At 42.0% G+C, this 25909-nt stretch overlaps 1 protein-coding gene across 1 annotated transcript; it reads right to left on the bottom strand.

The window, feature by feature from the left end:
* LOC108564603 (protein rhomboid-like) lies at window positions 1–25902 on the bottom strand. Its single transcript, XM_017923704.1, has 7 exons — window positions 25096–25902; window positions 24819–25007; window positions 3976–4088; window positions 3618–3735; window positions 1982–2124; window positions 1656–1924; window positions 1–1588 (listed from the first exon to the last, which is right to left on the bottom strand). Exons 1-7 carry the CDS (start codon window positions 25426–25428, stop codon window positions 1287–1289), a joined length of 1467 nt encoding a protein of 488 aa, XP_017779193.1. The 5' UTR covers window positions 25429–25902; the 3' UTR covers window positions 1–1286.
* Between the last annotated feature and the right edge of the window lie 7 nt (window positions 25903–25909).

The raw sequence follows: 25909 nt of genomic DNA on the forward strand, positions 1-25909 counted from the left end.
ATATATACTCATATATAAACAGTGAAAAATCTACCTGAGTGACGTAGAAAAATACAAATTTTCTCCTTCCTCTAACATTGTTTTTCATTCTTTTGTTTTGTCTGTTCATCGACTTTCCAACATCACGTCTTGCGGTGACATCAGAACAAAATACACATTATAATAATAAGAATAACCGTCGTAACTAGCACAAATCTTTGGTAGTAAATAATAATAATAATAATAAGCACTAATCGTGCATTTGCGATGAACGTTTGCAAGTTTTTACCCTAAAAAAAAAACCTAAATAAACTGCATCAAACTGTATCCACCCCAAAATTATGACTAGCTTGAAAATATCACCTCCATCGAAGAAATACAACTGAACCGAATAACACTAAATACATATAGAAATGGAGAAAAGGAAACGATCAGAAACACACTTACTGTTTGCCTTCTCACTGCCGCCGCCGCCTCTTGTTTCGATGGGAGAATAATAATAATAATAATACGAACAATATTACTGGGGGTTTGCTTTCGAACACACGTACACTTGTTTGCTTAAATATAACGTTGATGTTACCGAGTGTAAATGTAAGCGCAGGTCTTATCGTGTGCAGGTGAGTTCCAATTAAACCGTTAACGAACGACGTTGCAGTAATACGGATAATGATGATAACTTATCTAGTTGGCTGGCTACTATCGAAATGCACTAAATAATAATATTAAGTATTATTATTGCATAACAAAAAAAAGTCGCGAGCGAATTGTTCCCCGAATAATAGTAATAATAATAATATGATGTGACAAGTACTGAATAATAAATAATAAATAAATAAATAAATACTGTAAATACATATTGTATGTACAAATGCGATGATTCGATTGGATCGCGTCCGAAACTCCGCCCTGAATCTCTCTCTTAATTGAAGAGATCGAGAGGGCGCAAAAATTTAAATCGATCTATTTACGCGCGCCTCGCCTCAGTCTTTGGTATTTCCATATATATATATAAATAATCTACTAGTAGTCGTTACTCTTTCGACTTAAATATACGTAAAATAAATATATCTCACTAATACTTCGAGTTTAGCCTTCTCCCAATTTAACCCTTCAAGGGTCGGGAGGATGGTGTGACGAGACTCCGTTTCTGATGCGGCCCTTGCAGGGCACCGTAAGAAACAAAACACTAATAATAATAATGATTGGAGATTTGATCGCCGCCTACTGGTACGTAAGTAGTTGCAGTAGTAGTAGTAGTATGCTATGGTGCGTTTTCTATGTACAGAGCAGAGGGGAATTCGCGTTCACACGCCGAAACGATTGAAGACGTATTGACTGTTGACGCCGTCCCCGAGGTTCTCCGAGCCAGCAGCGACGGGATTCATGACGTTGAAGAGGACTGCGAAGATGGTGCACGCGGCGTACACGCCCAGAGCCACCCACCACAGCAGTTGCTCGTGCAGCTTCTGCTCGAAGTTCTTGAGCACCAGCAGGCCGATGGTGAGGCCGGCCAAGGCGCCAGTGAGATGAGCCACGTACGAGACGGGCGGACCCATCGTCTCCGCGGCGTACCTCGAGTAGATGGCGTAGCCGACGTCGCAAGACGCTGCAATTGCAAAGAAAAACGAACAATTAGTTTAAAGTCATTTAGGTTGAAGTCTTCGCATTATTACCTATGGCGAAGATGCCGAAGAGCCGCAGGATACCGCACTGCATGTTATTGTAATTGAGCAGGACGTTGGCGAGATGGGCGGCGAGCAGGGCGTAAACGCCGCCCGACGCTCCGACCAAATAGACGCCGGTGTCGAAGACGGAAGTGCCCAAAGAACCGGCCACCACGCCGGCCATGTAGATGAGGGCGACGCGTCCCGATCCGTGCACCATCTCCAGCGGCAATCCAACGAGCAGTTGCACCACCAGATTGAAACCCAAATGAAGCCAACTAGAAAATGCAAACAATAAGCAACAAATTCGAAGACTCTTTCGAGTGCGAACTTACCCGGCGTGCAACAGCATGTAGAGAAGGAATCGCCAGATTTCGAGCCGCTTGTCCGGGCGGTAGATCAATACGGAATCGATTGGGACGGGTCCGGCGGGGTTCAGTTCCCCCGTGCTCACCGAGTAGTAAACAAAGAAACCCAGCTGCAAAAGAACAAAAGTATTGATTAAAAGATGAACAGAAGTAAAGAAGTAAAAACGATATCGATTTGTTTACAGTGTCTGCGGGCGTGGAGTGGAAGGTGTCAATCCTCGGACGAATTAAACTCGCGGTCTAAATTTAGAAACGCGCAAACATCACCACTCTTCTTCTGACTCTGACTTCTTACGCACAGTAAGATTACGTACGGAAATAGAAAAACCGAAAATAGGTTTTGGGGCGAATATACCCGTTTTCATCGGGAATCCGAAAACACGCACACCTTTATCTTTACTCGAAAAGGAAGGAAAGAAGGGCGGTGGGTGTGTGTGTGCGCTACTTGATGAATGGGCCCGAGCGCACGTGTCTCCCTTACTCTTCGCCAGACGAAATTTTTCGTTAAATATTCTCGTTTCGTGACTATAAATTATGGGGAGAAGCAGTAAGCAGATGCTCGATTTTCCAAAAATAGGGAATTCCCCAAACCTTTCATGGTTTCATCCGCTTTCAGGAATAAATTGCAATCTTAATTAATATGTAAATGTTGATTGCTCGGATACAAATCAATTAAATGGAGTGTTAATAATGATCAAAAACATGAAATAATTATATAAAGTGTAGAGTTTGAAAACGCGCGGCAAATAAACAGTTTAATAATTATCGATCATAGCGGAATTAACGGTCGATCCGCGACTGCCCGCAGCTCTCCATCATCATCATCATCATCGCCGTCGTCGTGGTTGGTGTTCTTGCGGATCACGCATACGTATATATATATATATCGACATATCGAACTGCCTCTGTTCGTACGTACGTACATACGTATTTACTACCAAGACACATATTTGCATGCCGCCGCGACTGCATTTATTTATTTATTTATTTACGCCGTGTGCGAATTCCGATTCGCGAAGAATGCGAACGTGCCGCAGTCAAATTGGCCTTCCCATCTAAATCTACGCTCTCTTTTTCTGTTCTGTCCTGTTTGTTTCTTAGTTAATGAGTAACCAGGATGACGGACAACGACGATGATGATGGTGAAAAAAAGAAGGAACACGTTGCAACTTGCAGGAGGAAGAGAAGAAGGTTGTTCATCGATTTTTCGGGCGGCATGCGCGCCTCGACTGCGGCGGCAGCTGCTGCTCCTTCTTCGTTCGTTCGTTCGCTCTCTTTGCCCGGCAATCGGAATGCCTGCATAAAATTAAATCTCTCGCGGTCTCTTCTCATTCTCCTACTGATTGCCAACGCCACCGTCATCGTCATCGTCGAAGAAGACGATTTTGACGATGACGATGTCCTTCTCGTTTTAAGGCAACGCTAATGGTTTTGTTGCATTACTAGTAAACATTATTTACAGTGCGCGATCAATGGGGTCGAGGTCATACCAATAGTAGTAGTAGTAGTACACTACTCTACTATTAGTATCGTTGCGAAGACTAGCGAAGACTTGTTTTTCTGATTGTGATGATTACATTATGTACATTTATATAATAGTTACCTCGACCAGAGTGACGGTGATGATGAAGAGGGGCGGCGGGCAGCAGCTGTAATGGTCTGCATAGTACTTCCGGTCCCGCTCGTCCGTTAGGAATTCGTCGGCGATGATGCGAACCATCCTGCGGGAAAGAGATCTCGTTAGAAATTTTGACAGATCAAATAATCGGATGTGTCAACGACGATGCACATACGCACGCACATGCATCGACGTCGCGCGTTGCAGGATTACTTTGTGGAAAGGCAAATCCTCAAGTTCAAAAGACTCTCCGGAAATAGAAGGCTGTAGCAGCGGCGGCGGCGTCGTGACGCTACCCGCTAATTACAAGTTTATATATAGACGGACAATAATCTTTAATTACCTGCGAAAGATTGGCGGTTCTACTAGGAGCAGATGGAAGTCGTTCTCAGAAGAAACCTCCCTGTCGCGATGGTGGACGGCGCATTTAAAGCTCCTGGACCGTTTCCCTGTCATCTGCAAATAGAAAGAGATAAAGATTATTATTATTATATAGATTATTCAATTCTCTTCCAAACAAGAAGCCGCAACGCAACGTCATCCACCACGCTCTGGTTACTCTCTCTTTCTCTCTCTTCGCCGCTTTTGCTCCTGTTGCCGTTTGAAGGAATTCCGATCAGTTTCTCACGGTTTTGCAAGCAGCAAACAAAAATCAATTCCGATTTGTTATTATTATTATTATTTTCGCTTTGAATATAATAGACTTTCTTTCGTTCCTTCCCACATCCATTGTCATGAAGACGCCACGAAATACTTGCCAAGTTGCACGCAATTATATATATAGAATTGAAACGGTTTCCATGCATTCGGACTCCTCAATCAAGCGTCAATCAATCAAATTAGCGAGCAAATTAATCGGGGTGTGTGTGTGTGTAAAGGGGTGAAGCAGAAGACCATCAATCAAGATGATGTACAAAACGTCCGACTGCGATCCGTGCGCCCCTCCGCCACCGGTTGTCATCCCACCTTGCCCGGAGGGCGAATGGACGGGAGTGCAGATCCTCGGTGTCATCGTCTTCATCGTCGTCGGCATCCTCTGCGTGAAACATCCGCCGAGCATGGACGCAGCAGAAGAGGAATAACACACATACAAAATACCCGAACAACAAATAAAAGAAAAGTCAAAAATGTTCCTGTTTTCTTCTCTCTACAATATTTTGTTTGTTTGTTCTTTTCTAACGCGTTCGGAGACAATGGAACAATGGCTCTCTTCTCACCTGGGTAAGGTAAAAAGAGAGAACGAATGAACGTGTGGCGTGCGAAAGGAGATTCCTCATCATCATCATCATCATCCTCCACCTTTTCTTCATCTTCCCATCGCATCGCGGGAATATAACAAATAATAACAATAACAACAAGCGAGTGAGAGAAGTTTAATTAACACACATTGAACCATTGTCTTCGGAATTAATTACGTTACAAAGAAACAAAAAAAAACAAAGCAACAACAAGAAGAAGAGTTGAGAGAACAAAGTGTCATTCAACGTTACGCAAGTAGGCCTTGGTTTTATAACACCACCGAATTATCGTTTAATTGCGACCATCAAGGTGGTAATCTCTGCACATCTTCATTTCTTATGGAAAAGAGATGATGATAGTCGTTGTTTTATTTTCTTTTTGGGTGTATTATTCGTCTCTTATTTTCCGTTTCTGTATATTATTCTTTTCTTCCTCCTTCGTCGTCGTCGTCCGAGATATGTCGAGTGGGCGAAATGTGGGATGGCATGGCCCACGCAGGGCCGCCGTTTCCCACGGACTCTCCTCAACTTCTCTCTTCGCGGTGGTAGTGCAGTGTTGTACCTCATTCCACACCCCACCAACCCCCCGTCCACGTACATGTCTATGTTGTGTTTGACTAACAAACGAATGAATGAACGACGAACAAACGAAACTCGCAAAGAGACAACAGACTGCCGGTATTTGCAAAAAAACAAAAGAAATAAAGATATAATAATATTCCAATAGGAATGAATAATCCATTTCGTTTTCGAAATCGATAGCGGAAATGGCACGAAGATCAATATTGAATGAAGAACTCCTCCTTCCTTTCTTCCTTATCTTGGTAAAACAAAGGACGTCTACGAAATGGGATTGTCACCGAGAGAAGAAGAAGACAAACGAAACAGATACAATTGGAATTGCGCAAGAGGGGAATCCCTTCGTCGTCAGCTATATAGAAGAAGCAGGCTAAAACCTGCACGACTCGCGAAAGAAAGGAGATCGAATGTGTGTGAGTGTATATGTACGTACACACATATATAGAGTGAGTGTGTGAGAGAGAGAGAGCAGGCAGACGTCTAGCGGCGAGTCTGGCCGAGAGGGATTGTGCAACGACGTTAATAAATCGAATGATTCATTGATTCACACGCTCATCCAAAATTAGTACACTGCGAACGTGTGCGAGTGAGTGATCATCATCACGCATAAAAAGATTGAAACTTACGCATTGTGGAAACGGATCGAATCTGCGGCCAAGGTGATAACGCTGTAGTATGCAGAGTAGTAATCCAAAGAACGAATCGGAAAAAAAATTCTTCACACTTTACTTCACTACTATTATTATTTTTTCTCTCTCTTTGTTAACATCAATCGAACGCACGACTAGTGATTGATATTTGTATAAAAAAGAAAGAAAAAGAAAGAGCACCGATGATAACACAAAAAAAATTAATAATAAACACCGTGTTTTATATCTTTGCAAAAAAAAATATAAGATATATATGAAAAGTTTCGCTCGGTTCGGGTTTGCGTTGATGATGATGTCGATGTTCGCTCACCGAACGTCGATCGGCGACTGAAACCCCCCGTCGCACGCGGGGACGCTTATACGAGTGCCCTCACTCTCTCTCTCTCTCTCATACACTACCTCGCCCCCCTTCGTCTATAGTTCAAACCAACCCCCGGCCCACACGTCCCACGTGACCCGAGCATTGGACCAATCCGAATCGTCGCGGAGATCTGTGGGCGGCACCCATCCCCCCAATAAGATGACAACTGAGCAGCAGACAGAGAGAGCGAGAAAATCGTGCAAATTGTCATTCGCATTTAATCGATTCGATTTATATTAATTATGTAAACTTTACCCTAAAACTAAAGTATCCTTTAACATTAACGTCTCATCAAAGAAGGCGCAAATTGCAACAACAATAAGAATCAACACTTTATGAAACATTTGCAAACTATTTACATAGCACTGAAATTAAACCGCGTTTCGTCTGTTCATTTCAATTCAAACCGTTTTCAAACATAAACAAATGCTATATAAAAAAAAACAAAAACCGAATATTCTTAGCTTCTCCAACAGAAGCGTTGCTTAGCAATAGTAAAAACAATGATTTGTTTAGATTTTTAATGTATCGCTTGATTTTTTAACATATTTCTCGCTCATTCAACAACAATTCCACGTTTTCTCTTCTACTTTTTTTTTATGTTATTAATTATTATTGTTATTATTGTTATTATTATTATGTCAGTTCCGGCATGGATGGTTGATATTGTGCATTATTATTATTACATTTTTTTTTTCCTCGTCGTACAGTTCCGCACATATTTTTAGCTTAATCAGCGTTACGCAACGTGAACACCCCACAAACGAACGTCCATCCATTTCGAAAGCGATCGACCAAGGGTGAAGAAAATTACATCGCATTTCACACACACACACACAGTTTTTATAACCAGAACACCGTAACTTCTGCCATACAAAAAAAAATAATACTGCAACAATGAAACAAGGCGAGGAAGTTTTACAAGTAAATTTCGAACGGTGAAATCCGTGGAATTTGTAAAGAAATTTGAATCACCGTCGTAACAATTACATTTGTTATAATGCTGTAATTTGTTACTTAAATTTAACACATTTTGATCAACGAAATCAATATGAATCACAACATTACATTCCTTTACAAGAAAGAAGTTGAATATACATATTTCGTGGAATTGTGAATCCTGCAAAGTGACAATTCCGCTACAGTCAATGCTGTTCGTTTACCCAAAACAACATTGTTCATAACATCGTCATGGTAACAACAACAGCAACAACAGCTATGTAGTAGTATCTATTACGACAACAACAAAAAAAACAAAATTGCGAACAATTGAGTAACGTACAAAAATGTCGGACGTTCCCAAGAGTGGATGTAATACATGCAACAACAGCTTGATATGTGTGTGCATGAAAGTCGGTTGCGAGAAAGCGGCGCGCGCGAACAACGTAAACCGGAAATGCTTGCAATAATCTCCGCGAAACAATAGAAAAATCCATACATTTTTTTTTTGTTTCGTTCGTTTTGTTTCAATAAACAAACGAATTGTATGTAGTTGCCTTCGCGGTTCAATTTTTTTAACAATGTACGTGAAAACAGGACGTAACGAACATGGAAAAAAAAACGAGCAGACAATCGCCTAATTATCTTACTAATTAGTCATTCTTCTTTACGTGGAATTCATTAAGAGTTCTTCAGTTGAAACATTAATAATATTAATATTTACGATATTTGTGGTGATATTAGAGAAGTGCATTTACTTGTGAAACGGTTGCATTTTGAATTGGGGTGGTGGTGTAAGTTGTGTCTGGGAACGAGAGTTTCGTAACCGAAATTGCTAATTATGCATCATTGTCGTTGTAGACGTAGGTTTCCAAACACGGAGAACAATGGCTTTCTAATTGCAGCGAATTAATCACATTTTATTATTTTCAAACATGCGAACTTAACTTGGCGAGCTCTCGCGGTAGAAAGACAAAAGATGCATGAATTAAAAGCGTAATTATTGTTCCGAGTTTGAAAATCTTTTTCTTTTTGGGTATTTCGAGCACGAGCTGAAACCATCATCATCATCTGAATCGCGCGTCCATCGATACAAACACGAAAGAAGCAGTGGAAACGAAAATGATGATGATGATGGGGTTGGTGGTTGCTGGATGATAAAAAAAACAACAACAGCAGCAGCAGTAGTAGAAGAAGCAGCAGCGGCGGCGGCGGCAAGCGAAGAGAAACGGGCAGAAGAGGCAACAACACCTGCTCTCCCTTTAATTTTAAAGAGAGCACAGAACCACCAGACGTAAAGACAGTCATGCAACGATGGAAGTAAGGCAAGCAGACAGACAGACCATGCAATGAAGCACGCACGCACAACAATTATTATTATCAATTTATCTTCTCTCATCTATTATTCTCCCGTTGAAGATGATGATGATGGAAAAAACGACAACACCTCGTGTTCGCTCCCATTAATAATCAGCAGATAGCTCAGTTAACTAATTATATAGCCAACGATTCAAACAATCACTTAAAGCTGAGTTAGTTTTTGAATATGGTTTGGATTGAGAATGCACGATTCGCCTTTGTCGAGGGGTGGAAGAAAGCAAGGCACACTTCGATCCCCCCTTTTATAGTCGTATCGAGTTTCAGTCGATTGTCCTTGCAACGACCATCACCGGAGGTGAATAAGAGGATAAATTGGGGGTGTTGTGCAGATGATGATGACGACGATGGAGTAGGTTCATGGTAATCGGGGAACAGCTGCTGCTGCTGTTGTTGCCGTCGTCGTTGGAGGGGTGTAGGAGGGTGAAGTTCAGGTTTTGCCTTCTGCACACGTGGCGGATGTGTCTTTAACAGCAGCAGCAGCAGGCGGTGGAGGAGGACGGGGCCAGGTGGAGGCGCGTGCCATCCGTAAAAACAAGAACAACAGAAGAAGTAGTAGTAATAGTGATATCGTCGTCTAGAACAATGATGATGATGATGGAAGTAGATTCTTAACACGGGAAACAGGTGGCACACCACGATATTGTTGTATATATATGCATGCACGCAGTTGGCGACGCCGACCATCTTTTCATTAATTCATAATTACTCTTTTGTTTCTTTCTCTATCTCTTTCTTTCTGGCAGCAAGTATGATTTGACCGGAAGCGACGCTCGGCGGCGTCCGTTTCCGCTTCTGCGGCGGCGAAGACAATGAACTCGGAAAGGCGATGATGCACTTGACTGATGCACTCGCTCACCGGAAACGCGGACAGGTTACGTAATTAGCGCGCATTTAAATTAATCACACGGCAGCTAAACAAACTTCTCTCTCTCTCTCTTTCTCTCTTCGTGGACAGGAAGCGCGGAAAAAGCGGACATCTCCTTTTGCCGATGCGTCTGCGATGCAGGAAACGAAAGAGCGGTGATCGAAGAAGCGGCGATGAAAAGAAGATACAAGAGAAGAAGAAGGAGAAGGAGAGAAAGAGTGAGATTGGTAAGAGGAGACAGAAGAGGAAATCGGATAGGTGTTTGGGGCGCGTGCCACCAGCAGACGGACAGATGTTGTTACCTTAGTGGTAGTTCCCTTCTGTTCTTGCTGCTGCTGTTGCAACATCACCACCTTCGATCGACATCACCTGGCATCACCATCACAATTTCCATCCCCCTTCGATACGAGTGAGGGTGCTTCGTGTGTGTGCGTGTGTGTGTATCGTATTTGAACGCGGAGATTTCGCACATGTTTTCCATCATCCAACAAACAATAACAGACACATGACAAGAAGAAAAAAGAGAGCATGTTGGCTACCAAACAACACCCTCCACCACCCCCACCTTACCTAATATAATTGACATGTCACGTGCAGCTGTCTGCACACGTTAAATTGAACCCTTTACATCCAGATACATTATTGTATCTATTAATGCTTAAAAGTTAGTGTTAACTTGTTTCAATTAATTACATGATACTTATCAAGATTATAAATGATTTTCTCTAATATATATATATATATAATTGGTTTAGTTATCATAAAGGTAAAAGTGCATTTAAAAGGTTGTAGAACCCCTACAAAGAAGGGCGAGAGAAGACCTTCTGGTCGAACGTTTGCACCTGGCGCGCACGTTACGTTACGAACCACCCCTAAGTGTTTTTGTGAGCTGCTGCTGCTGCTGCAGCGGTCGAGTTAAGGTGAGGTCAGGGCGGATCATCCATTCATCGATCATACCTCAAACACACACATGTCGTTACTTAACTCTTGTGTTATTATTCCGCTCGTGTCCGAGGATTACTATTAAGGCGCACGAAATGCATTCATTGTAATATGCATATGGTAAGGTAAGGTACGGTGAGGAAAGGTAAGGTAAGTATGTAAGTCGGGTCGTTTCCGTCGGAAGCTAATTAGAATTTCCAATTTTCCAACTTCATCATCGAGACACGAACGGATGGACGGATCCACCACCTCACCACACCTCATCTCGCATCTACGACCGATTTCGGGACACGGACCTTTCCTTTCCTTTCTTTACGTCTTATTTGGTATTCATAACATGGGAGCGAAGGGCGCAGCGCGTTTGTCACCCGTTATCTTGGTCGATCGGCGCCTCTACCAGACCAGACAACGGTTTCTCTCTCTCCTCTACATATGCATCTTCCTTTCGTTCTTCGGCCCTGGCGCTACGTACACACACACACACACATATCTCCTCTCCAAAGAGAGGACCGACCCACCGACCACTCGGTTGAATATGAAGAAGAAGCGAGCGAGAATGAAGAGAACGAACACGAAATCGGACCGAAAACCCAAGAGAGATCGCACACGCGGTGAATCGGGAATTGCTGTTCTCCTCTCTGCGTGTCAAGAGTTAAGTGAGAGACGGAGAGAAGGAGATGATGGATAGATGGATGGAAAGGAGAAGAAGAAGGCGAAGACCGTTTATCTTCGTCCTCTTTTCTTTTCATTTTTGCTTTTGTTTTTCGGTGTGCAGGTGAAGAAGTGGAGAAGAAGGAGGAAAAGGGGAGCCAGAGGCGGACGCGTGCTCGGAATAATCTGCTCTTGCTGCACGATTGTTAATCGCCCTCCAACTATACTCCCAAAAACAACAACAACAAACATCAACGATAAAGAAGACAACAACGAAAACGAAAGTAGAAAAAACACGCCAAACCATACAAATACTCATACGATTAGCAGAATTGCAAAACTTATTAACTGAAATCATCGAGAAAACAAATTCTAAATTTGTAACAGTTAAATTAATGTTAATTGCAATTATGTCCAATTTGTGAGTTTAATCTGAGTGGAAAGTGCAGATTGATTCACTCGCAAACTAAATGCGCAAACGACCCACTTTTTTTCTTATATATAAAGATTCAATTACTATTAATTAAGAGTGCGCGAATTAATTGCAGTTTCTTTACAACAAATTGATCTGAGAGTTTTCCACTTTGACAATAATACTAGTATTTTGTTTGCATCACCCACTTCTTGCACTGTTTGCAAACGATTATCACCGTTGTTTGACATTCCTCCTCCTTCTACTCTTCAACATTCTTCTCACCTCTTAGTTCGACCGACCGACCATTCATCCAATCCAAGACCATATCGGATGGTCGCGTGCTCCTCCACAATCTCATCTAACTCCTATCTCTATTTACAGTTATCCATCCATCCACCCCCAGAAAACAAAGAAACCCCAGTCCTTATGCATTATGTTAAAAAGGTGCAGGTGTTAGTTATGTTATGCGGTGTGTGTATCGTTTCGACGAGCCAACACACACACCCCACTGTTTGCACTAAAGGAAAAAAAACTTCTCCGAGAATCATTCACACACATACACACTATATGGTTCAATCGGAAGTCGGGAGGAGGACGGAAATCACGGATCGGATTCCGCGTAATGACAAACGACAATATACCCTGCGCGTTCGTCCATCCTTCTTCACCTTCATTCACGATCGATCCGGATTAAATTCCATCACGTTCGCATCACAGAAGACAGCCGATTAGTAATTACGTCAGATTAATGCTTCAACGCTCACTCTCTAAATGAGACGAAAGATGTTTGCGGGTTATTAGACGTTTAATCGCGTTTTCGATTTAATTGCGACGAAATTAATCCCAATACTAATTGCAACTCTCGCGCTCACCGAATGATAATTACGCGAATAATTAGAATAATAATTAGATAATTAGAATATCAATATAACGAGATATCGAGTCACTCGTATAAGAGTAATTTGCAACTAAAAAAGAAGAAGCTATAAGTGATTGCATAAATCGTCTAAATATAAACAGTCTAGTAAGCAGTTTTAAAGTAATTCTACGTTCTGAAAATTGATGATTTCAATTGTGTAAAGCAGCGGTCGGGGAACTTTTTTAACCATTACCCCAAAATATTATTACGTAAATCGATATTACCCCCCCATTCTGAATAGAAAACAATCAATGTAAATTTTAAATAAACATTATTTTTTGAATTAATTTGCTTTTACATATTTATAAAAAAAAGTTACATGAAAATAGTAACAAATAGTAATAGACAAACAAAATAAAATTCTTAAATTGGAACAAACCAAAAATTAATTGATAACTTTCCCCCTTCAGGTTTTGGAAACATGATGTTGCTTCATGTTTGATATAATTACATTAAAATTGGGACTTTTTGGTTGTAAGAGCAATTTGAATATACAGTCTTCGGCGTTTAATCGATATCTGTTTTTCGTTTTTATGTTCATTAGAGTGGAAAAGCCTTGTTCATAATGGTAAGTTGTTGCAAATGGCAGCAATTTTTTTATCGCCTCCTCATGTGCAATTTTGAAAGCCTTTGCAGCCTTTGACAACCAAAAAGACGACAAGATTTGCTTTGGTCTCAAATTGAATACAGTATTGGATGGAAGTTCAAGAACTGCCTCTGCCAAACCTGGAGGTTCTTCTGGTATGTTAGTCATTTCACATTTAAAAGGATCTACTACAATTCACAGTTTGTACATCAAGATCTGGAAAGTAGTCAGAGAACCGCTTCTGAGTTTGGTAAGATAGAAATTAGAAAAATGTTCCCTATTACCCTATTAAAAAATCATTTTTACCCCATTTTTGGGTAATTTACCCCGGTTCCCCGACCGCTGCTCTAATGAGACGAAAGATGTTTGCGGGTTATTAGACGTTTAATGGCGTTTTCGATTTAATTGCGACGAAATTAATCCCAATAGTAATTGCAACTCTCGCGCTCACCGAATGATAATTACGCGACTTGATATTTTGCAAATCTCTTCCAACCTGATGTAATATCAATATAACGAGATATCAAGAGTAATTTGCAACTAAAAAGAAGAAGAAGCTATAAGTGATTAAAGTTGAGATGAGTCAAGTAGTAGTCTTGCATAAATAACCCACTCGTCGATTGCATAAATCGTCTAAATATTTATACAACAGTCTAGTAAGCAGTTTTAAAGTAATTCTACGTTCTGAAAATTAATGATTTCAATTGTGTAAAGCGTCGACTTTTACGTGAACGAGTTCGGCGATGATGTGCGCTTGTTGTGTGATTGAATGAGTAATCGCTTCGGACGGACTGGCGGGCATCATTTCCAGCGATCCCCGACGTTTTCGGTAAACGGATTTAGAAGCGAAACCAAAGACCGTAGGTGTTCAGTCCAGAAGATTCTTTTTTTAGACCGAATGTGAGTGTATGAGTGTGTATTTGTGCGTGTGTGTGTTCTCGGGTGGTTTTCGCTCTCGGTTTTCTTGGGCTTGGCCAGGCCTCACACAAACACTCACACTACGATCAAAGAGAAGAGAAGATGATGATGACGATGAGGAGGAGAGGACGATTCTGGGATGAATTGAGATCGAGGGAGAGAACTGCGGTATGATGATGATGTTGGTGAGGAAGGGAATGGAAGAGAACGAGAATGAGAAGTGTGGACGAAGTGGAGGAGAAAAGGAAAAGAACACACACATTGCCGCCCACGTTTCAGTTACCACCGACTAAATGATTATTTTATATATTCATTGTCTGACGATCCGCGCCCGGACTGACTCACGCCGTGCGGCCGTGAGAACGCACACACCACACACACACATACTTCTTAATAGGTGTGTGTGTTATATGTTCGTACCCTTTTCACTCTCGCGCTCGCTCGCTCGCAGCACTGTTTGCATTTCACTTCATCTCTATTTGCTCCAGAAATTCCCCGTGCACCCCTTTCTTGACACTGACTAATGCCGCGATGCGGTAGTCAAACCCTATAACGACTCCATCCTCCGTATCCTCCTCAACAATCTCCAAATCAACAAAGACCTCCTCCTCGTGGTTGCTGCTGCTGCTGCTGCTGCTGCGACGGTTATTATTGAGGGGGAGAGAAACGAAAACACTAGATGATCGTCATCTTCACAAAGAGTATATCGCAGCATCAAAAGTTTGATTCTTCTTCAGCAGTGTGAAGAAGTATGTGTGTTCAATTGCGAATGGAATGCGGAGCCCCTCCGACCGTCGTCCTCTCGCAATCATCTCTCTCACTCATTCCTTCGCCCCCCGAATAAATCATCGCTTGGAATGAGAATGGATCGGATGGAATTCCTTCTTACTTCATTAATATTCAAATTGCTAATTACACTTTAAAGTCCCGGACACGCCTTCGCTCGCACACATATACACACACCTGTAATATATATATATATAGGGAGAGAATGAGAGAGAGAGAGAGAAAGGAAAAGAGATTTAAAGCTCACCGAATTTATGAACGACACGGGGGCGAAAGGGAGCGCTCCCGCGAGCCAAAGAAGCTCACCAAAAAGTATAACAGCAATAATAATAATGATGATGATGATGGTAATATAGTGATGGTGGAAGAAAGAGGGAAAAGAATGGGACATTGCATCGGATGATTGGGAAGAGAGAGAAAGAGATGCGCTCCAAATATTAATTGGATCCCACGGTCGGAGCGCTTCTCCACAACTTCACACAGAATAAACCACAAGAGTTTTTCGCCTGACAGTTTAGAGGAGAAACAAAAGACGATCCCCGCTACACATTCGAATTATTGCAGTGACGAATTGTAAATGTTATATATATATAATTGAAATGAAACAATTTGTGTGTGTTTTTGTATGTTGCAAATTTCGTCGCTGGTAACGATCGAATGAATCCCCCTCGATTTGATCTGAACGGCAATGAATGACAAACAAACAAAAGAGCGAATAGTAAAATAAAAATAAACACGGCACACTCGTGTTTTCCCATCGAACGAACGGATGAATACCTGCAAGGTTCGTCACCGTTCAAATTAAACCCGCGAACTGTCACAAGGCCGTAAGTCACCAACGGCAACCACAAACAACAACAGCAACAAGAACAAATAACAACAATGGTAACGAAGAGAAGAGAATAAGACTGTTCGAATAAGGTGTACGTGTTCGGGGTTCGAGAAGAGAGGAATCCGGGCAGTTTTCCCATGATACGAAGATTCGAGGAAACCCTTCGGGACGTGCTGAATCCTGTCTATCGGGGAATTTTCCGAAGAAGCAAAAACATCCATTGTCGCTGCAAAAGAAACGCTAAATTAATTGGGGCTTTCAGGTTGATGCGAGAGAAGAGATGAGAAGAGAAGAGCAGCAGCAGCAGCAGCAGCATTGTCCCAGGTCACGTAAGTGTCGTCCTTTCCAATCTCCGAGACTGGCACCCGCGCACGTCCTCTCCTTCTTTCCCCCTTAAAACCCTGACGACGTCTTTCTCTTTCTCACGTTCGACAGAGAACGCACAGGTGCACGATGCAAACCTAATCTGGTCCGATGCCGTTTAGGCACGAATCATCATCATCCCTACGTTTATACCACTCACTCACTCACTCTTTACCATTTCAACTATTCTTTTTTTCCTTCCCTTTTCGATTCCGAACGAAATGCGTGGGCGGACAACAACAACAACAACGCGACGAAGGGGGGCGGCTTTTGGACGATTCCTCTCGTCCTTTTTAGTATTCCGAGTGCGGACGCGTTTCGGAATGCACGTCGCTACGTGTCCGCGCCGCTCTCACAGGTGGAATTTTTATTGCGTAAAATCCAGAAGGGGAAAAAAAATTGTGTATAAATAAATAAATACGAACGAACGAACAAACAGACCAACAATAAATATATAGAAAAATGAAAACAACGCACGTAATGAAATGCAAGAATACATCAAAAATAAAGAGAGAAAGGATAAAATAGTTGAAACAGAAGCGAACGAGTTAAGTTAAGAAGTAGGAAATATATCCATCTCTTGTCTCGTCTCGACCGACAAATAACAAACAACACGAAACGTGACTTCTTCATTATTTGTATTTAGTTTATCAAATGCCGCTAGATTTTCAAAGGACGAGAAAATACCCTCAAAAATGATCAAAGAACCTGTACAATACAAAAGACAAAACAATAAATGTCAATTTCTATCCAAGGGAAACTTTGATTATGATTCTTTTTAAATTCAATTAGAATTCACTCATTTGTTTGGAAACTTCATCAAATTAGTAGTGATAATTAACAAAGGAGAGCGCGACGCGATTATTAATGCATCTCGAAATTGCAACAACAAGTAAATAACTTAACGTAATGGCAATTATATAGCAGTTGCAGTTAGCGGCGCAAGAAAAGGTTCGCTCTGAGGAATTTCTATCCTATCTCTGTGTGTGTATATATATATACATATAAAAAAAAGAACTATTATGGTTTAATTTTATGGCGTGAGAATTTGATTTGCTCTTTTTTTTTTTCGTTCATTCGTTCATTCATTCCATCCAGCTTCCAGTTCTTTCTCCATATTTCTTCTCTTCTTTTTTTTTGTTGGCTGTTGGTCGTTGTAGTTATTTACGAATCAGGGGTGGCTGGTGTTAATTGCCTTTTAATCTGTCCCTGCGACCTCCTATCCCCCGTCCTTCTCGCAGCAACATTAAAAATACGTATAACCATATCTCTCTGTCCCTTTCCCGATGATCGCTCCACCTGATTTTTCTCCTAATTGGCGTGGAAAACCAAGGTAAATAAACGCAATAAATATCGGAGAGATGTCCCTTTTCTCGCCCCGATCTTTTTCCTCTCCTCTCTCTTTCTCTCTCTTTCTCTCTGTCAGTCAGTCAGTCCAATTCTTTTCAACGAGAAGAAGAAGCAAGTAGAAAATGTGTATATTTTACAAATCACGGAACGACCATAAAGCGAGACGAATTTCATTCTTCAAACAGACCACCTACCATCAATTCACTCTTTTGCCGCCCTCCATTCTCACTCTCTCTCTCACAAACACACGTATCCCGATTCTTCGTTTCTGTCCTCTCCATCGTAACCGCGAGAGGTGTCCTCTTTTGTGGATGGACCCGCAATACATATATATATATATATCCTCTCGTTCCCAATCATCGCGCATCAAATGCGACCGTCTCATTCTGCAACGTACACACACACAAACACACAGAGAAAAAGAAAACGGCAGAGGAACATCAAGAAGAAGTAGTTGAATAAAAGCAAAAGAAAAGATGAAGACACGGCGGACGCGAAATAACACGCATTCCTCATTTAACTCGATCCAACTATATATATATAATAAGTATATTCGCATTTTAATGGAATTTCATTTGCCAACGCACACTTAAATAAATGAGATGAAACACGCAAAAAAGTTACCTAACAAACACATAATCATTGAATGACAAATGAATTATGTGAGACAAAAAACATTAATAATATTATATCAATTAATCGAGTATGCTGCTGTTGCTGCTGCTCTTGTTACCTTCTTCTTCTCTTTATTTTTGTTTTTATTTTTATTCCTCTTCTCTTTTGTTCGTTCATCGCTCTTCGATCTCAAGTCTTGGTCGGAGCCGGAGGGTCCACGCAATAAATCAATCGAACGCGGTGGCGCCAAATCGAATTTCCGATTGATTCCGGGAGAGAGAGAGAGAGAGAGAATAGAAGAACCGACCATCACCCGAAAACGGAATTTAACCCCATAAAATTATAATTAAATTCAAACCCCAATTTGGGAGATAAACTTTAGAAGAAGCAGCAGCAGCAGCAACAAAAACAAAAACATGAAAGAAGAAAACGATCCAAATTAAAATTAAACACTTAATGCGATCGGATTAGATTATGAGTGAGTGAGTGAGAAGAGATGTGAGGATGAATCGAATATGCCATGGTAACAACAACAACAACAACAACATGGTAGTGTGCAGACGAGATTTGCGCAATCGTTGAATGAAAATTATATAAAACGGAATGAATGTGGAATGAATAAATAAATAATGAATGAATGAATGAATGATGAATTGGTGTCATTGACGATGATGATGGAATGGATTTGAATGAATGGGATTTGCTGAATGGAAGGAAATCCACGGAATTATGTCTGCATATGTGGATGCGTCACGTTCGAAGGTGGGCGGAGGTGGCGGCGGCGTCTGAAACAATCGCATTCGCGGCATTCCTTCTTCGTGCACCACCACCACCACCATCACCACTCTTCCATCATCAACTCCTTCTTCTGTGCACCTACGCGCCCTTCCTCGTCCGTCGGCCTCACACACGGCAACTATCATATATGGACGTGGATGTGAACCACGCTCACCACGCGCGCCACCATTAAAAAGAAGAACAAATGAAACAGAGAGAAGAAAAAAAGAGTTGTCGATGACACACACACTAGCTCGTACCGGAAACGAGCTGAATGAACGACGTCCGGTTTTTCTCGAGACAAAAAGAAAACGCCGATTTTCCTTCGCGCTTCAACTCGCGATCATCCTCATCTCTCTCTCTCTCTCTTTCGTTTAGGTAATTTGACTTCTCCTTGGCGCGACGCATGTTAAAAATTCGTGTGGCGCTCGGTGCATACGCTCATTACCTCATTAAAATCCAGCATGTATCATTTCCTCTTAAACTCTTATTCTTCTTCTCATATTCTATCTCTCTCTCTCTCTTTCTCTTAAGTCCGAGTAGTGTTCCAAAATTGGACGCAATTCATCTTAATTACAACCGTTTATCGGATTAGAAACAATTTAAACGAACTCACCAACAAATTTACAACAATACAAATTAACTAATTGCCGCAAAAACAACAACAGTATTAACTCAATTATCAACTTATTGCAATTTGTGACTATAAAAAATTTACTCGATTACTCAATTTAAATCAGACTGCATTGATTGCTAAAATGATAATGGAGATGGCGTAGAAATGAAGGAAACAGTTGATGATGAAACATGCAACAAGTGTTTTTGTTTTTTGGCAAAGGTAAATACAGCGGTGGACGGCGACAGATGTCGGTAATTAGGATCAAACTGTGAGGGCTTTGATGTGCACCGCAGTGGCAGAAGTGGCAGAAGTAGCAGCAGCAGCAACGGCAGCATCGACAGAGGAGAAAGAGAATAACGAGGAGGGAATATGTCAGAGGTGGCTGCGATGTTATTATTGTTATTAGGTGGTATTTCCCTTTCGATATAGGTGGTCGGGCGGGCGGACGGACCTCTAACAAGGGAGGAGGCGACGTGCGAAACCGAAAGATGAAGATGATGATGATGACGACGACGAATGAGAAAGAGGAAAGGAAATTGGTCGCATTTTGCGGCTACAAACATCTCTCTTTCTCTCTCTCTGATTCTGTGTGTGTGTATGTGAATTGGTCTCACGGAGAGGATCCGAATTTGATTGATGGCGGGCGTCGGTGTCGGCATCCGAAAAGGAAGAGGGAAAGAAAGGTGGATGGGCACCTTCTTTTCGTCCTCCTTCTCTCCTCTAATCTATCACCAATTAACTAAACAAAGTCAAGCCCACAAACAAATCCGTCTTGCATCCCATCCCATCCTCGACCTTGCAACCATCGTAGAAGAGGTGACACAGCCGCCGCAGCCGCGCTTTTAACGCAAGAAGAGAATATCTTACCTGCTGCTGTTGCTGATGCTGGAGAGCAATCGAATCTCACGGAATGCCGACCACCTTCGAAACTAATCTAAAACGTCTTAATTCCGTCCGATGCTTTTATAAAAACCAACACACATCACCCACCAAAATAACAGAAAGAGAGAGAGAGAAAGACACAGAAAAAAAGGAATCAAAGATTGAAGAGACACATAAACACGAGAGTGGAGCAATGTGAGAACGACGATTGAGACAGAAAGAGAGAAAGAGAGAGCAAGAGAAGATCCTTTATCTCTCCACCTAAACCGGTCAATTATTTCTTAAATTGTGACAAGCTTAATCTAATTAGGGATAGTGGAAGAGGGGCCCACCGTAGCGTATCTGATACAAACAAATAAAAGGAGAGACACATCTATTCCCATCACATCCATGTCCACCGTCTTCACCGCTCGTTCCTCTACCCCAACGCATCTATTCTTCAGGAAGATCAATCCAATAATGGTAATAACAACGAAAATTGTCATCTAAAGATACGAATATGCAAAAAAGCGTAAACAGAATAATGCAAGTCCGGCAGCACGGAAAATCCTAATTGCATTGTGGTGGTGGTCTCTTATGTCCTCTGCAGTGAGATTATGCGATTATCGGACATTTGGGGAGGGTCGGTGGTGTGTCGTCATCATTATATGCGACAAAGCACAAAGGACCCCACCGACCGAAACGAAGGAAAAACCTCGAGAAGAAAGAAAGGAGGAGCGGGTTCGCATGGAAACATCAACAACGGACGGATCCAACAAAGCGAAGAAGAGAAACGGTAAGCACATTACCGGGGCTAATTCGATGCCTCCTCCCAAAAAAAAACCTGAAATTAACGAAAATCCACCCGAAAAGGAAATCCATGGGAGCCGCAAAATTGAATTGTCAATAAATAGATGTTGGGTAAACTGAGCGCGCACCATAACTAATCGAAACTTAAAGATTAGATCAACGCAAATTATTTGCTCTCATTGTTAACTTAAGCGAAATCTCTTTGGTCACACTAACATGAAGAATATTTGTAGCAATCACAGTGTGAAATACTAAACAAAAAAAAGAGTATTATTTATTGTAATGATTAAGTAACGAGCAGCAACAGTATCAATCTCGAGAGTTTCTAAATTGGATGATTTAAATCTCATAAACATCTACATTCAAAAAGTGATTTAATGACTTGGGTAACCGAAGAACGAATATTTATCTACAGATTAACAACAGATGAGATTATCATTTAAATCGCATAAGAATCTTCGTGGTAGTCTTTAATTTTCTCTCTCTTATTTTTTCGTTTGTATTCGTGTGTAATTGTATATATTTCGGATGCGTGCCGTTAATGAGTTACGTAGAATTGAGTCATTAAAAGAATGAAAGAAACTTGGATGGATCGAAAAGAATGCAGAGAAAGGATGACACAGAAGAACGGAGATCAAGAGGGAGGCGAACGAAATAGGAATAGGTATATTGCCCAATTGTCAGATAAAGATGTCGTTAAGTTTAACAGTTTCAGCCTCCTCGAATTCCAAGGCACTCTTTCTCTCTCTTACGTTGATTCGGTTTTAGCAGAAAAAAAGAGAAAATCAAATCAAATAACAAAAATAAAATGGCGTCAACTTAATAATAAGAGCAATTGAATTAACAAAATACTCCAAATAATCCAATTAAAACGTGAAGGACATTCTTCGTTTGAATGAACGATTGAAATGACAATTACAATTCAATTAATTGATCAACTAACACAAACGATTACGATGACATTATTCAATCCTATTGACAGACGTAATCGAAACTGACATCTCGACTTTTGTTTGCGTCACAGAAGACTTGATAATTGATGCGAATTGATCGGTTTGTGTTTAAGCGAGCAGAAATTGAAAAGGGATTTGCTTGATTATTATTATGATTATTATTGGTGTTTTGCGAGTGAAAGAGAGAGAAAGAGAGTAAGCATTATTTATTTTAGGGCATATGCATGCTGCACACAATGGCATTCGCTTTCATGCCAAGTTTTCTTTCATTCAACATCGGCCCTTTCTTCCAGTCCCGTCGGCCCTCCTCAATGAGACCACTTTGTCGGAAGAATTTATTTATATACATCACGTACGTATATTTTGCTGATAGGAGAGGAGAAGAAAAAAAAAAGTGCGTGATGTTGAAAGAGAAGGCGAAAGAGGGATGAAAGGAGGAGGAGGGTGGTCGAGATCTTTCAATGCCCTTTTGATTTCAATGGGGGCATTCCAATAGCAACTCAACTCAACAACAACAACGACGTCGTCGACGATGAGGAGGACGACGACAAACAACACAATTCGAATTGTGGGTCTGCCGAAAGGGCGAAATCGCTTTTAATTGGGTCCGGCCGTTCCCGTTTCAATGCATTCCTCCTCCTTCATCTCCCCGCATACACATATATTGATTCAACAACAACAACAACAAAAGAAAAAAGAAGTAACGGAAACAAAGAAGAGACGTTCCGAACCTGTACAAGCTTGCAAACTACGACAAATATTTACGAAATCACGCCTCCCTTGGAATGTTAATCCTCCATCATCCCTTTCAATTTCCGGATTAGATTATTATTATTGTTGCCATGCCATTCCATAAAACGTGTAGAAATTAGCAATTTCGCGTTAAGCCACCTCCGCTTCCACCGCCTCCATCAACATCATCATAATCATGGTGATGATGATGATCATCACAATCGTCGCAGTCGACGGGGCACAAGCGGAGCAGACAGGTAGCCGCGCAACGGTTATTAGTTCGGTGCCACCCGCGAACGGCCTTCGCATCATTTCTTCTCTTCTCTTCTCTTCTCCTCCTCTTCAACCAATTCTGCACACAAATACACTTTCTGCTCTCTCTCACTCTCTCACTCTCTTCATTCTCTCACGCTTGCACCTCTACTAAAGATGGTGATGCCGCGGTGATGGCGAGATTGAAAATGGAAATAAACCAAACAGAAGTTAAATTACATTTTGCTGAATTGAATTCATCTCGCGGCAGAAACCAATAAGAAAAGGAGCGCGCGAAGAAAAAAAACAAACAAACAAAATAAATAAAAGTAATAATAAACGAAAAACATCTCCGATGCGAGAAGATCGCGAAGAATCCCGCAGGAATCCTGTCACGGCAGTTCGAGAAGAAGAAGAAGTCGACTCGGATGATTTATGGTTCGCGTTCAATTCCCCAAACCTAACTAACGCCAAAACATATAAAGAGTTGCATCAAGATCAAGAGTGCAGAAATAAATTGAGAACGTGATTATTATTATTTTTTTGTTTGTTTGTTTTTTCTTTTTGCAAACTAATTAAGATCGGACACGTGAAAACTTTTAAGCTATCGTTTAAATTAATATTAATTAAAATTTATGACTTAAATATACTTAATTTTTAGCTTTTTTTTGTGAATGACAAATTTGTGAATGTTGGTAATTTTGTTCAATGTGAGATTTAAAGACAATTCGATGTGGCGCGGCTAAAGCGAATTAATTTTAAATCGAGGCCCGACGAGAGAAAACTGGGGGAAAAACGAAAGAAACCAAAAAGTCGATGAACGATGAAGAGGAGAGATTCGAAAGAGAGAGAGAGAGAGCAAGAAGCATCGGGGCTCCTTCTGGTGATGGTGGTCTACCGCTTCGCTTTATTATCATTAAATTATTATTATTATTACGTGTAGTTTTATCATCCGCTTCTCTTTTTACGTTGTTCTTGTTCTTGTTGTTGTTGTTTTATACTTTCGTTTTCGCCGTTCGCCACACGGCATTTACTGTACCGCTGCTGCTCGTTCTCTCTTTCTTTCTCCTCCACTCCTCTTCGTGTGTGTGTTTTTTTTTCGTTTTTCAGTAATTCCCGTGCAAGACATCTCGGGGCCGCCTGATTAGGCCCGTCGCGCGGTCCGACCGGCCTGTAATCAGGGGCCCCAAAGGCCCGAAATACAATTATTGGGAGAGGCCCATGCGCTAAACGCTCTCCGCACGGCCTCATCCTCATCCTCCCTTCTCACCACCACTCAAACAATCTCGAATACATACACACACAGAGAGAGAGAGAAAGAAAGATATAGTCAAAAACAACTAAAATAATATCATCAGCGATAGGAAAAGACAAAGAATTTAAGTTTGCGGCATTGCGACAGTGTGTCAAACCATTTCGACACTCTTCTTCGCCAGGTGAGGTGGTCATTATTAATTAGGAATTCCTGAGGTTGACCACCCGCACCGCCTTTTCTCTCTCTCTCACACACTAGTTATTTCATCTTTGCAGAGTGAAAGAGCGGTGAAGAGGTGGAGGGATGATGGAGGCGACCCCGTAATTATCGACTAAATGCCCTCTTAACGAGCCTTCCTTCTGTTTCTGGTTGTCGTTTTGTGACCGTGGTTCGCCGGCTTACACAAATTACACGGCGTCTAGACCGCCGCTCTGCGGTCCGACGACTGGTCAAGATGAGCAACGAACAATCATCGAGAGCAGCAGCAGCAGCAGCACACGCTTTCTACCTTTATATGTAATGTTTACAATTTACTCACGATGTTCACAAAGTCCTGGAAGGTGATGGCATGCGTCGTTGCTGATCGCGCCTTCGCCATAAGCACCTCGCGTTTGCCGGTATTCACTCGCTCGCGGAACTCCTCCGAGGCGATGGCGTCCTCGAAGTCGCACCACGGTATCTCGCCGAAACCCTCCGGGTCGAATCTGTCGAAGAATTGCCTCCATTGCTGAAACAATTTGAATTCCATTAATATTATTGTTATTTTATGAAAGAAAGAATGAATATAATCCAAAAACTTTTGATAAATATATTACGTCGTGCAAAAGTGTTCGTCTGATCTCCGTTTCATCGAGTTCGCTGTTTAGATCCGTGTGATCGGTGTCGTAATGATGGTCCAGGTGATCAGTGGAGTGCGCGAACGAGACGACGGAGCCGGTGATGGTGGCGATGGGACCGGGTTCGATGCCCGACTCGTCGGAGGCGGCGCGCGAAACGGCCGCTGTGAAGGCGCGGGTGGCGGAGGCGGCGACGGACGGTGACGGGGACAGCCGATGCGGCCACGCTCGATGCGAAAGCATCCCCGACGGCGACGGCGTGGACGACGAGCGGAGCACGAGGACGACGATCACAGGTATAAACAAAAACATGAACGAACCGCCGCTCGCTTGCTTGTTTGTTGATGGATGGATGGATGAAGAAGGTGGCGGATGAAGAGAGGCACTTCGTTGCTTGCAATTGTTATTGTCACCGGCGGTTTTCCATTGCGAGGGGTTCGCGCGCGCCCGCCCGCCCACAAAAAAAAAACAAAAGAAAAACGCAAGAAAAATAAACAAACGCGTGCTTTCCACGTGCTTCCGCGAGGCTTCGGCACGGCGGGGAAAATGGGATTCGTGTGCGTGTGAGAGAATTTCCACGACACGCGCGGCGGTCGAGGGAGGCGGCGCATGTGGCAAATCGATTTTTCCGACCCTCCTGCTTCTCCTGCTGCTGCTTCATCCCTAAGAGGAAAAGAGAACAACAGTCATCGACATCACCATCATCTCATCTCCATCCCCCTTCGAATAACCCAACAACAACCAACCAACCAACATACACATGCAAGAGATAAACGAGACGAAAAGCGCGAGC

This window comes from Nicrophorus vespilloides, unplaced genomic scaffold (genome assembly GCF_001412225.1).
Source record: "Nicrophorus vespilloides isolate i.1.1-1 unplaced genomic scaffold, Nicve_v1.0, whole genome shotgun sequence".
Taxonomy (NCBI): Eukaryota; Metazoa; Arthropoda; class Insecta; order Coleoptera; family Silphidae; genus Nicrophorus; species Nicrophorus vespilloides.

Coding starts and splice junctions, on each gene's coding strand:
- LOC108564603 (XM_017923704.1), bottom strand. CDS start 25,428: ATGTTTTTGTTTATACCTGTGATCGTCGTCCTCGTGCTCCGCTCGTCG. Junction 25,008..25,095: donor GACGAACACTTTTGCACGAC/GTAATATATTTA, acceptor AAATTGTTTCAG/CAATGGAGGCAATTCTTCGA. Junction 1,925..1,981: donor TACATGCTGTTGCACGCCGG/GTAAGTTCGCAC, acceptor TGCATTTTCTAG/TTGGCTTCATTTGGGTTTCA.